We start from the raw sequence: 13,170 nt of genomic DNA, 5'->3' as shown, positions 1-13,170 counted from the left end.
GCGTGGTTGAAAGAGGATTAAGGTTAAAATAAGGGGTAAAGAGGTAAACACAAGCCATAAAATCTATGCATTGTTCACGCAACGCCATGTAAGTTAAAAACGCAACCATATATGCATCCATTTCAGCAACTAACGGAGCAAATTGACGAAAGATAATCTTAGGGTCACGGCTAGTTGTTTATAGGAAAGGTTAGGGGTACCAAATATATTTTAAAAAGTAAAGGGGTGCCACATAGAAAATGAAAAAAATATAGGGGTACTATGTAGAAAACCCTTTTTTAATAAAACAAATCTAAAACTAATCGAGTTTAAGAATGGTAGCCTACTACCCGGCCTATCTTCTATAAATTTAATATTTATTTAGTTATACTTCAAAAGTAAACATACATCTATTTATATATCATATAGAAAGTTTTAATGAGTCATATCGCCATATACACGCTATCAGATGTCTTTGTATTATTTATGTTAAAATAAGTCTCCTATTAGTTTTACTTAGATGTATAAATATTATTGTTCATTTTTATTTATTATTTTACTCCCTCTGTCTCATTCTTTTGTTTACTGTTATTTAAGTAGTATTTAAAATAATAGATGTCGTTGAAAAGTACTAATAAAAAATATATCAATGAGTTTCACAATGTTAGGTACCAGTTAATTAATGTTATGATCAATTTTTTTGATAAAATTAATCTAGATCTAATCAAATGTAGGAGAAGTACCTACTATCTATCCTAATCCCTAAAAAATAAAACATTTATTTAGTTATTCTTTAAGATATAAACCTACATATGTATACTAGATATGAAATTTTAATGACTCATATCTTCATACATGAGCACGATTATAGTGATGACTTCCTTCGATACAAAAATCCCTTTCGTGCTTAAGCAGAGACAATATCCATTGAGGTCATGTTATGCCATGACGATAAATAAGAGTCAGGGCACGCAGTCACTTAATCATGTTGAAGATTATCTGCCGAAACCAGATTTTAGTCATTGGTAGCTTTACGTAACAACGTCAAGAACAACATCAGCGAGTGATTAAAGTTCTACATTGATGATAAGGAACAAGTATACCAGAGTCACACGGAAAAAATTGTTACAAAGAAATTTTCACATATCTATCAAATTAGGTTTCGTATTATATATTTTGCATGAAGTTCATAAGGAACAATCAGTCTTAATTGTAAATAGTCAAAAACAAATTATATTGGTTAGGGATCGATCTAACAAATTCTCGAAATAGGCTACATATATAATTGAGATACATGTTGTTTTGCTTACCATCATTCAACTTTTATACCGTCGTATGTTTATTTACAGACTGGAACATATTGTTTAATTGGTAAATGTTGTAGGTTAATGTAATTTTCAAATCTCATAAAGGCCAGGCTTAGTCATCATGTGTTCATTTTGGGAATTAAACCACATTTTTGGCAATAATATTAGGGATATTCTCTCATGTATCCGTTAACTTTTTCATTTTCTAAGATGTACCTCTCTTTTCTTGCAAAAAAACTTTGACCGTCAATAACTCATGGCTACAAATTTAGAATACGATAAACTTTTTTTTTCAAATTGACCGTCTTTAAGAGGTCCTCAGTCTGAAAAAGAATTCACCGACGTCTAAACTCGTAGTCGGGAATTATGGTCGGTCAAAGTTTATTCGTTAAAAAAGCTTTGACCAACCATAACTATCGGCTAGGAGTTCAAAAAGCGGTGATTTTTTTTTTTTCAAATTCAATGCCTTGACGAGATAGTTGGTTTTAAAAAAATTACCGTGTTCTGAACTTGTAACAGAGAATTATTGTCGGTAAAAGTTTTTTTGTGAAAAACGAGGGGTACACCTTAGAAAACGAAAAAGTTCAGGGGTACACGAGAGAATATTCCATAATATTACTCCCTCCAATCCCCTATTTTCTTCCTTTTGTTTTGAGGGCAAAAATTAAGAAAGATAGCAAATTTACACATTTGCCCTCATGTTACCCCACATAATTGGTAGCCACATGTCTCTCACCCTTCACCAAACATTATGTCGTCACCCCTTAAATCTGGAATACAATCCCAACCACCACCAATAAACCCTTAATTCACCACCACCCATCCCCAACCACCCCTTAAACAACCCAAATACTACCGCTAACAACACCAATGTAGCCGCATACGCCACAAATCCAGCCCAGTGCGCCCCAGAATACGACAAAAGAAGACATCGTCTTTCTATAACGGCTTCGCCATCTAGGACAATGAATAGCATACGGTTTCCTCGCCTGTTTGTTGGATGTTTGTTTTCCAGAGGTGACGTTTGAGGGTGTTGTGGGGAGAATAGAGTGGTTGTATGTGTTGGTGGGGGGAGTAGCTGGTGGAATCGATGGCGGAAATTAACGGTGTGGGTGTTATGTATGAGTATTGTAAGGAGAAGGGGAAGAGATATCGATGGTGGTAATGACTAATGAGTGGGGAATTTGAGATTGGGACTCGTTTTCCGGTGGAGGGAGGGGTATCCGTGGTTGTGATAGTGTTGGCGGTGGGGCGTAACAAGGACACCGGTAGGGTAGCGGTGGCATTGGGTGGCGGATGTGAGGTGTGGTTATTGGTGGACGTGAGATTATGTGAGTTTGACTGAGTTATGTAAAAGAGAGTGGGTTGAGAACTAGAGATTGGGACGGGGGTATAACAGTCCATATAGAGAAAATTTATGTCCAAATAAGGAAATAGGGAAGAAAACCTGAATAACCAAATAAGGAAATAGGGAAGAATATGGTGAATTGGAGGGAGTGTATATTAACTAAAACTGGTGGTACGTACAATAATAAAAATAGGTAACTACTTGATATAACTGTATCTTTGGATGTTATACAACCGATATAATTAATATGAAAGAGAATAAATAATCAACCAAATCAACACCAAAGTTTTGTGTGTTCCAATTTTCAACATGGTGAATTTTTCTTTTAACTGACTTCTACTGTCATACCATGTCAATGTTGTTCTACACATCCTAAGAGCATCCGCAAAGGTGAGCCTCTCCATATTTTCTCTTTCCTTTTCTTATTCGTCCACCTCATTTTTCACTAACTTTTCCATTTACCTTTCTTCATTTCAAAACTACATCTATGCAACAATGAGGTTCCTCAATTCACACACAAAAATTTGGAAACCTCCCCAAAAGTAACACAAATTGCTTTACTTTTTTGTTGGGGACCTTTCCTAAAAACAGTGAAGCCTCAAATAATGGGGAGGTTGGTGCAATAATGGGGTTACTCATGATAAAAGAAGGCAAAAGGAGAGTTTATTTCTCTCTTTTGCGGATGCTCTAATTAGGCCTTCCAAGCAGTTCTCCCTATCCTAAAAAAACAAAAGGGAAAAGAAAAAGATTAGCAAGCAAGTAGACCTGTCAAAACTTGACCCGACCCGAAAACCCGACATGCCCGACCCGTTTTTTAGGGTTACTGAGGACCGTATTTTCGACCGCGATTGATTGACCGAACCCGAAATGACCCGTTATTTTAGGGTCGAGAGACCCGACGACAACGGTCGAATTGGTCAAAGGTAAATCAAGAATTTTATTAAAATATTAATATTTATATATTATATTTTAAAAAATAGTTAAAAAAATATTTTTTTATTACTTAAAATTACAAAAACAACTAAAAAGTTAATTTTATATAACTTTTATAATATTTAATAATAAGATAATTATTAAAAAAACTTTATTTTAATAATTATGTCAATATAATTAATGTAAACGTTGAATATGATTAAAATATTATTTTTATATATGTTTTACATTTTTAAAAAATATTTTTTTAATTAAAAAAATCGTTGAAAAAAGATGTTAGAAATTATTTATTGAACCGTATTCTAACCCTAGCCCGACCCATGACCCGTATTCGACCCAACCCCTATTCTGACCCGACCCGTATAACCCGACCTGAAATCCGACCCGCCCGACCCGTTTGACAGGTCTACCAGCAAGCCTTTTCCTATTTCTTCTTTTATCCCCAATTCTCCCATAAACATTGCCCGACAATTCTGGGGTTTTCAATTACGCAAACATGAGGACTCGTAACGCAGGTACGCCAAAAACTCCGGCTACTCCTAAAACTCCGGCATCTCAAAAGAAGACGTCGGTGACGAAGAAATTTGCAGCCGCTAAAACTCCTCCTTCATCCGCTAAAACTTCTACCTCCGCCGCAACTCCGCCGTCTACGGTGGTTAAGTCTACGCCGGAGCTCGTTACGCCTACGTTAGCAATTACTCCTGTTACCGAAGCTGAGACTACACCTGTTGCCGAACCTATGTCCCAATCTCTTGGTACTTCGCCTTTCTCTCTATTATTTTCTTCTTACCGTATGTTATATATTCACTCCGCCTCGGACTCTCGGTCAATAGTTCTAGCAATAATACTCCCTCTATCTCGGTCAATTGTTTACTTTTTACTTCCTCCGTCCCACTCATTTGTTTTCCTTTTTTTATTATTTCTAGCGGTATTTTTAATTAAAGGTAAACAAATGATTGGGAGTTTGGGACGAGGACGCAGGGAGTAACTATTAACCGGGACGGAGGTAGTACCCTCTTGTTAGCACACCTAACTCCCAATCTCCCGGTGTTTCCTTTTTCTCTATTCACCGGTATCAATTGTTTGTTTTTCATTGATTAAAATATAGCTGGCTAAGAATCAATAAGGATAACAATCAACGAAAGGAGTACATTCCTATTACCGAATCTAAGTCCCAATCTCCTGGTGTTCCCCCCTTTTCTATTCAATTCTTTAATTGTTGTTAGATACTCACACCTATCAATCGTTTGTTTGCCATTGTTTAAAATATCACTTACTAAAGTATTAAAAAGGTTAACAATTGAATATGACGAAAGGAGGATACTCTTACAAATTACGGAGTACTATGCTTTTTACTGGTTTGTTTTGTAGTCCCAAATTTTTACACAAGACCGTTGTATAGTTTGTATTTATTGTGGTAATTAAATGAGTTGCATGAGCCAGTATGAGTATTTTACGGTCTTTCAGATGGCTAATTGATTAATTGATTTGTAGTATATTGTTATTGTTGAACAAGAGGCTATAGGTTGGGACTTGGGACGTCATTAGGGCTTTGGTTGTACACTCGTGCTTTACGTACGCTGATAAATTGTTGAAACCGTGTTTTCCCTCCATTCCAAAATAACCTTCTTGGTTGTAAAATGCGTGGAAATGAATAATATATGGGATATTCTACGTGATAACCTTGTATTTTTTTTTTTATTTTCTACATGGTAACTTTTGAGGTCTCTTCCCATATGTGTGTGAGGGGCATTGTCCCACATTGGTAGAATCAGAGTGAAGGAACTAGCTTATAAGTAAGTGGGCTACTCCTCCTATCACTAATTGGTTTTAGGATGGAACCTCACTTGCTTATGGGCCGGTCTCATACACCTAATTCTATAAGGCCGCTGCGGAGGACTCAACAGTAACCTCATTTTCACCAAAAACGCCTTTGACTAGCCATAACTCACAGCCATGTATTCCGAAAGCGACGATTTTTTTTCAAATCAAAGATATCATAAACGCGGTCAATTTGAAAAAAAAAAATGCCGCATTCGGAACACGCTACAAAGAGTTACGATCAGTCAAAGTTTAAAGTGTGACTGGCCGTAATTCTTGCCACGAGTTCAGAAACTAAGATCTGGTAAAGCCGGTCAATTTGAAAAAAAAAAATCGCCGCTTTCAGAAGTTTTGATCATGAATTATGGCCAGTCAAAGGCGTTTTTGTTAAAAACGAGGTTACCATGTAGAAAATAAAAAAACACGAGGTTACCACGTAGAATATCCCATAATATATTATATAATTAATGAAAAGTAGAGAGAATTTTACCAATATTTAGACGGAAATAAATATTCCGTAGTCCGTAGTTTTCAGTAGTGAAAAAGGCAAGTAGGAAAATTATTTTTGGACGACTCAATAAGAAGATTATTTCAGGATAGAGGGAGTATTTTTCGTAGTGCTATAGATTATTTCAGGATAGAGGGAGTATTCTTGTGAAATTAAATGACATAATCAGTGAACATGGATGTGTAATTAGATGGAAATTTATACCTAGTTTGCTCTCATTTGGTTGACCTAGTATAATGTTTCTTTTGGTAACATTTTTCGTTTGTATCTGTTAATTTGTGGCCATGATTTTGGATCCCGCATATTTTCTATTTTTCTTCGGTTATAATTTTTTTTCCATGTGTTATCGTTTCTTAATTCCCCGGCAAGTACGAACCGAGTGTCTAGTTGTAACTGAAAGTGTTAATTATATAACATGGAATGTGAAAACTGATTAATAATTTGAGTCATGGTTTGAAGTCAGGGAGCGCCAATTTTTTTCCTTTCCTGTTTACTAGTTCGCTGTTCTATGTCACTATGTGTGATAAAATAATTCCTAATGTCTCTTCGTGCATGTGGAATTTATTTTAAATAATAAATTATGGTGCTGTTATATCCTTTACCGCGTTGATTAGTGGATTTTAGATAAATTGTCAGTTATGCACTTATGTGTAAGGATCAAATAGAATTATACCGGAATGTGGCCGAACCATTTTATCTGATGGAATGTGTTGCATTTGGTGTCAGTTGAGCAGCAAAATGCACCTACCGAAGATGCTGCCGCAGCTCTGCCAACAAAAGTGGTTGCTGGCACTAAAAAGAAGGTGACAAGGACAAAAAAGGTAATTAAGAAAGTACTCCGGCCCAAAACTCCTGCTTCAGCCAAGGCTGCATCTGCTGCTGCAGCGAAAGTGGAGGAGGCTGAGGATGTGGATGAGGAACAAGGTAAGAAGGATGATAATATGACCGATTCAAAGGATGAACAGCATCCGGAAGTTGAAGAAGTGGTTAAGAAGGCTACAGAATCTGAAGAGCAAGAGGAACTTGTACCTCAAAGGGCTGACGATATAGGAGATTCTCAGGAGAAAGGTGAAAGTAAAATGGATGTTGATGATTTACCTACTACTGATGGTAGGATTACTATGAAGACAGAATCACCTGTTTCTGAAGTCTTAACAAAATCGGCTGAGGAGCTGAGTGAATCTATTAAAGGGAAAGAGAAAGTAAATTGTGGTGACCATATCGAAGAAGTTAATGCTGATGCTGAAGTGTTGGAATCTGAAAAGGAGTCGGAAAATATGGATGGTGTCCAGAAGCTGGAGAATACGAATGATAAAAAGCCAGAGAACATGGATGGTGGGCAGATAGTGAAAGCTGATGAAGCTGCTCAGTTGAAAGAAAATGATGCTCCTGTGTCCGAGGGAATGGACGACTATGGTGATGAAGAGGGTTTTGTAGAACCTGGGGAGGAGGACCTCCGGGATGATGATGATCCTGAGACTACCGATGACATGAAGGTGTTAAATGAGGAAAACAATGACCTCGCTGCTGCTGCCAAGGAGCGGAAGATAAATAAAGAGCATGAGATTTTTATTGGCGGGCTAGATTGTGAAGTTGTTGAAGAGGATTTGAAAATGGCGTTTGAGAAGGTTGGGGAGGTTGTTGAAGTCAGGTTATTAAAGGATTCTTGCACAAACAAGAACAGGGGCTGTGGGGTTGTGAGATTTGCTACCAAAGACCAGGCAAATAAAGCGTTGTCCGAAATGAAGAACCCTGTCGTATGTGCACTCTCTCTGCTTAATGATTCTGAAATTCTTTTATAGTTAGGTCATTGATATTTATAACCTTTTTTGAACAGATTTCTGGGAAACGATGTGGAACTGCAGCAAGTGAGGACAATGACACTCTTTTCATTGGCAATATTTGTAATACGTGGACAAAGGAAGCCGTAAGACTTGTTGCACTATTGCCATTTTCTTGGTGTTAGATTCCATTAATTTTTGTCTTTATTGTGCTCAATTATTTATGACAGATAAATAAAAAACTCAAAGAATATAATCTAGAAGGTGTTGAGAACATTACCCTTGTCCAAGACCCTCGTCACGAGGGCTTGAGCCGTGGATTCTGTTTCATTCAGTTTGCTTGCCATGATGATGCAATGTTTGCCTTCAAGAGGCTTCAGAAGCCAGATGTGATCTTTGGCCATGCTGAGAGGACTGTCAAAGTTGCCTTTTCTGAGCCCCTACAACAGCCCGATCCTGAGATTATGGCCAAGGTTAAATCCGTTTTTATAGATGGACTTCCTCCTTATTGGGATGAGGATCGTGTTAGGAAACATTTCCAAGGTTATGGAGAAATTAAACGTGTCACTCTCGCCCGGAATATGCCAGCAGCCAAGCGGAAAGATTTTGGGTTTGTTGATTTCATGACACATGAGGCTGCAATTGCTTGCATTGAAGACGTAAACAAGAAAGATTTGGTCGATGGGAATTCAAAGGTATGTTTTTGTACTATGCTTCTTATCCCTTGGATCTAAAATTTGTTTTTTCTTTTTCTTTGCTGATCTTACTTGACTAGTTATTTTATTTTCATCTTCTCTTACCTCTGTTTCACAGGTTTTCTCAACCTTTTTATATTATGCGCTTATCCCCCCCTGTTTTTTTTTATTCTCTCTTTTTCTTTTGCTAGGTTTTCCTTGTTATGACATTACATTGATGGTTCCATTCTTCCATTTCATGTTAGTTGGCTTAATATTTTGTGAGCACAACTTTACTGTTATATTTGCTGTTGCTGCTTCTTTCCTATGCCAATCTTTCTGTTAGTAAGCTAGTCTTCACATAACCAGAGCTGCGTACAATACATGATAGATTTGCGACTTGTGAGAAAAGAATTGTTTACTTGTTCAATAGTTTCTGATTGACCAATTTTATTTATGATCAACTATTTTTGGATGACTAATTTTTACCCTTGTGTCATAACATTTAAACACATTATCTACTCTCTCCTCTACCTCTAACCCTACCACTGGCTGTTGTATTAAAGCTCGTTTTGTGACTTCATCCCAAGATCAGATGTTGCTATAATTGCAGATCCCAAAATGATACTCCCTCTTAACTCTTTTGATTGCCCCATTTATTAAACTAGACCTCACATATATTCAACAAATGGGGCAATTCCAAAGAGCTAGTGGGATGAGCTCTTTAACCTTCTGAACCTTACAAATCGGTTGTCATGCATTCCGTGGCCTAGACATCATGGTACCAGACACTCTAAATCCCACCAACATCCACCATCCACCATCCTAACTTCCCCCACTTTCACCGCTTCTCATCTCTCTGTGATTGCCACTCCAAATTTTAAATTTGCATCCTGCATCCTCCTCTGCGCCTTGCTCCCGACTGCTCCCGTAGTATTCTTGGGCATTGTGAGTGGGGGGAGAGAGACGACAGCATATGTTATGTAGGTTAGTATGGATTTCCTACATTTCCTCCTCTCCATTTAAGAAATAGAATCCATTTCCCATCTGAGGGTCAATATGGAATGAAAGGTATAATACAATTTTCCTTTCCTTTTCCTTCTTTTTAGTAACTTCTGCAGGAAATTTTAAAACCATTAGATCGCACCCATCATTGTACAAGGACCTTTAGATGAGAAATGGACTTCCATGCCTTTTGAGCAAATTGAGAAGATCCTAAATGTAGATCTTTTGAGTTTTTTAGTAGGATGGTGTGGCGATGGTTATTTGTGGGTGAGGGTGCTCAGATGATAACGTTGGTACGAGGAGAGGAACCTGTGGGGGAACTGGGAAGGCTTGGGGGAGCGGTGTAGTGGTATGGATTCTGTTGAAAATTATTATTGTTGTCTTTTCCCACTTACATGTGCAGACGTACTCACCTATATTTTTTTTCCCCTCAATAACCAAATATGAACAGTTGACGGATACCAAGGGGACCATTATTTTCTTCAGTCTTATGTCCTTATTTTTGGAATGATATGGAAGATGTATCTTCTTTTATGATCCCAAGGGGACCATTACTCAGCTTGTTTTTTTCCTTGTATAAACTTAGTTATATTAATCTTATTGTAGCTTGCTAATTACTTTTTGCATACTGGTGATAACATGATGAAAATATGTCTGCACTTAATCTTCATTTTTTTTTTTTTTTGGCTTTTATCAATAAGACTTACTGTTGATGAACTAAATCAAATTTAAGATGCTGTTTTGTTGAATTTTAAATTATTTTTGCCCTCATAATAGATTAAAGTAAGAGCAAGACTCTCCAATCCGTTGCCAAAAATGCAAGCTGTGAAGGGTGGAATGCGTGGTGGATTCCGAATTGGCCGCCCTAGTGGTATGAATGAGCAGAATAGGCTTCTTAATTTGCCGTGATTCTAATTTCTATCTTTTTCTTAGTTCTCCTCTAAGCTTATGCATCTTGGTTAACAGGGGGTAGTTTAGGGCGTTCCGGGCCCCTAATTAATCGACCAAACTTTCAGTATGGCAGGGTGTCCCATGGATCATTTAATGACCCTGTCGGACCATATGGTAACTTGAACCTCTCTCATGCTAACATTTAATTGGTTTTGTGTCTTCATGTTTGCTGGGGCGTCGCTGTTTTGTGGTTGCTGTATTCAGGTCCTTAGTTTCTGATATTAACTTCAATTAATGTTCTTAACAGTGCGAAGACATCCACATAGAGGGGGCCATAGTGCACTAGGACCTAGTGTTCCTGGGAGGGGCAATTTTGGTGGGCCTAGGCATGGGTTTATTGAACGTGGCCCTGTGAGGCCTATTCTTCCACAAACAGAGCCATTTCTGCTAGATGATGGTGGCTTTTCTAGACCTTTCATGGGGAGGCCTTATGACGATCCTTACATGTATGATGATAGCCATGGCCTAAAGCGGCCATTTCACATGATTGTAAGTAGATTATCTACTTTAATAAGGTAGGGTCATCTAAGTAGCTATTGTAATAGGAGTTAATATCATTTCCTTCTGATCTGTAGGAACAAGGGCCCGCATACATGGAACCTAGTCGAGTTCGTCCTCAATTTGACTACACTGGTTTAGGCCGTGGTTCTCACGCCAGGGGTAAGGATGGCGTCTTGTCGCTGTTTAGCTTCTCTTTTCTTTTCATTCTGTTTCTCCGCTTTAGGTTATGAGTTTACTGTTGGATTCTCTTTTTGACTTGTCTATGATATTCTTCTGTAGGTACTTTTGACGCTGGTAGCAGTATGTATTCAAGTGGTTACTATGACGATGTAAGTCCCTGAGTCAGCATATTTATTTAAAATAGATTGCCTCACTAACAACCCATTCCATGTTCCTAAGTCCTGTTCTCTTTTTTCTTCTACAGTATGCTGCACGACCGCATTCCTCTTTTAATGTTCGAGATCGCTCTTATGGTCGTGGCAGGGGGGGTGGCGGTGCGGGTGGTAGTGGCTACTACTATTAGATTGAAGGTGTTCGTTCATAAAGGTAAAACTAAATTCTATTTCCATTTGATTTCTTCGGACCTGGTGTTGTTACATTTAACTGGCTCTAACTTTGTTTCATTGTTTGTAGATGATGGGGTATGCTGCTTAATGGACTAATGTACCAGATGCTGGTGCCTAGTCGGGGAGCCCTCTTTTACTCCCTTCTTTATCTCACTCCTTTGACTCCTCAACTGCCATTTTCTCGGTTCACCCATCTTTTCTTTTTCTTCAGTCAGCTCATAGTGGTCTTGACATATTGGCTTCTTTTCCAACTGATAAGATGGATTATGCCGTATTCAGTTTAGGACCTCAGGTTTACTTTTTTTTTTTTTTTTTTTTTTTTTTTTTTTTTTTTGTGTGTGTGTGTCTTTGATGGATTAAGGGTAGGGTCTTTACCTTATTGTCGTCAATGGAGGACTTGTATAATAGCCTTGCAGTGGCCGTTTGAGGATTATAGATGATGCTTGCGGTTTCAGATTGTGTTTCTGAAGTTGTCTTGTCTTTAGTTTCTGGAGTTGCGAGTCTCCTTTTGGCAGTCTTTAAGGTTTGACAATTGAAAAGGCCATAGCTGAGTCTTTGAGCATATCCTAATTTTTTTTCAGACACGACAAGCCCCATATTGCACATGCCATTGGGATTTAAAGCGTTATGTGGCTAGAGAGATTGGTGTAATATTGCCCGAGTGCTATGGAGTTATGGTTTTTTGATTCTCATGTTTACTTTATTTAAATAAACCAGTCTCAATTGTTGGATAATCTGTATTGTATATAGAGTTGGTCTTGCTTAAGACGGGTCGAATATTGAAACGGGTATTTACACTCACAAAACAAATAGAGGGGACAAGGTGGGGACACCCCCATGTGCCTCCCACTTGGCTCCAAATGGGCATTTTGTCTCACAAAATGGTATCCGTCTACGATTTCAGACGGATACTGCCGGTCTTAAGTAAGAATTTGTGTTGTATATAAGCTTTTAGTCTTGAAGCTGTTTCTGTTTTTCTGGTTTTGTCTATTTATCTGAGATTCTGGGCAACCAATCCTCTTAAGAATTTGTTTTTTTATCCCCGCAAGAATTTTCATCTTCTGGGAGTGCTGCATTTAGGGAGGGGATTCTTAAGGATGCTGTTGATGTATATTCCATTTGAAGTGCATGAAATGTATGTCTCTGGGTTGAGCGTTTGCTATGTGCTAGAAAATATTTTGGTGATTACCCTTACAGCGGGGATTTCTATTTATATGTGGCTGTCCTTTTAAATTTAGGTGAGAGATTATAAATACAAGTTATATCTCTTTGGGTTTATCTTTTTTCGAAGGATTGAAGTTGTGGGGGATTTGCGTCTGTTGGCTGAATTGTTTTTTTCCCCCACTTAGGTGAAAGATGGCAGGGTTTTCAACTTGTCATTTCTAAGGTGGTTGTCCTTGGGTTCTTTTGAATCACAGCTGTCTTCATTATGTACTTGTGTGCAGAAGCTGTATTTGTCTTGTAGTACTTGCTAGAGATGTTTTGAGGCTATGTTCCGGTTAAAGCTTTTTGGAGGTGTCTGATTAAATAGGTTTCGTAATAGTTTTGATATCATGATGGTTGTTCCTTTAGGCGTTTCAAGACCTTTTGTGGATATTTTTATTTTTTCCGTGTCTCGATTTCTTTTTGTTGGTTTTGTAACATAAGAGAATTTTGCTGTGTTTGTACTTTGTAGCATAAGGAAACCCCAAGTTTTGGAATATGATAAACCGCCATTGTGTAATCACAAATAAGACATGACATATCCGTCACAAGCTGAAGACGAATACCATTTTACCTCACAATGTACCCACTTT

General features: G+C 37.8%; 1 protein-coding gene across 5 annotated transcripts; it reads left to right on the top strand.

The window, feature by feature from the left end:
- Positions 1 to 4,005: 4,005 nt before the first annotated feature.
- LOC141633672 (uncharacterized) lies at positions 4,006 to 12,060 on the top strand. 5 transcript variants are annotated; one of them, XR_012538441.1, is made up of 12 exons: positions 4,006 to 4,322; positions 6,623 to 7,653; positions 7,734 to 7,823; positions 7,908 to 8,372; positions 10,134 to 10,227; positions 10,323 to 10,421; positions 10,555 to 10,796; positions 10,883 to 10,967; positions 11,088 to 11,137; positions 11,233 to 11,354; positions 11,442 to 11,666; positions 11,956 to 12,060. XR_012538441.1 is itself a non-coding variant. In XM_074446095.1 (11 exons), exons 1-10 carry the CDS (start codon positions 4,064 to 4,066, stop codon positions 11,329 to 11,331), a joined length of 2,514 nt encoding a protein of 837 aa, XP_074302196.1. In that variant the 5' UTR covers positions 4,006 to 4,063; the 3' UTR covers positions 11,332 to 11,354; positions 11,442 to 12,060. The 5 variants fall into 5 exon arrangements, 3 of the variants coding, with proteins under 3 accessions (XP_074302196.1, XP_074302197.1, XP_074302198.1); XR_012538442.1 differs by lacking the exon at positions 10,323 to 10,421; XM_074446095.1 differs by having other exon boundaries at positions 11,442 to 12,060.
- The last annotated feature ends 1,110 nt before the right edge of the window (positions 12,061 to 13,170 follow it).

Source organism: Silene latifolia, chromosome Y (assembly GCF_048544455.1).
Source record: "Silene latifolia isolate original U9 population chromosome Y, ASM4854445v1, whole genome shotgun sequence".
Lineage (NCBI taxonomy): Eukaryota > Viridiplantae > Streptophyta > Magnoliopsida > Caryophyllales > Caryophyllaceae > Silene > Silene latifolia.
Note: the sequence above shows the minus strand (reverse complement) of the source record. Positions and strands in the feature narration are given on the sequence as shown.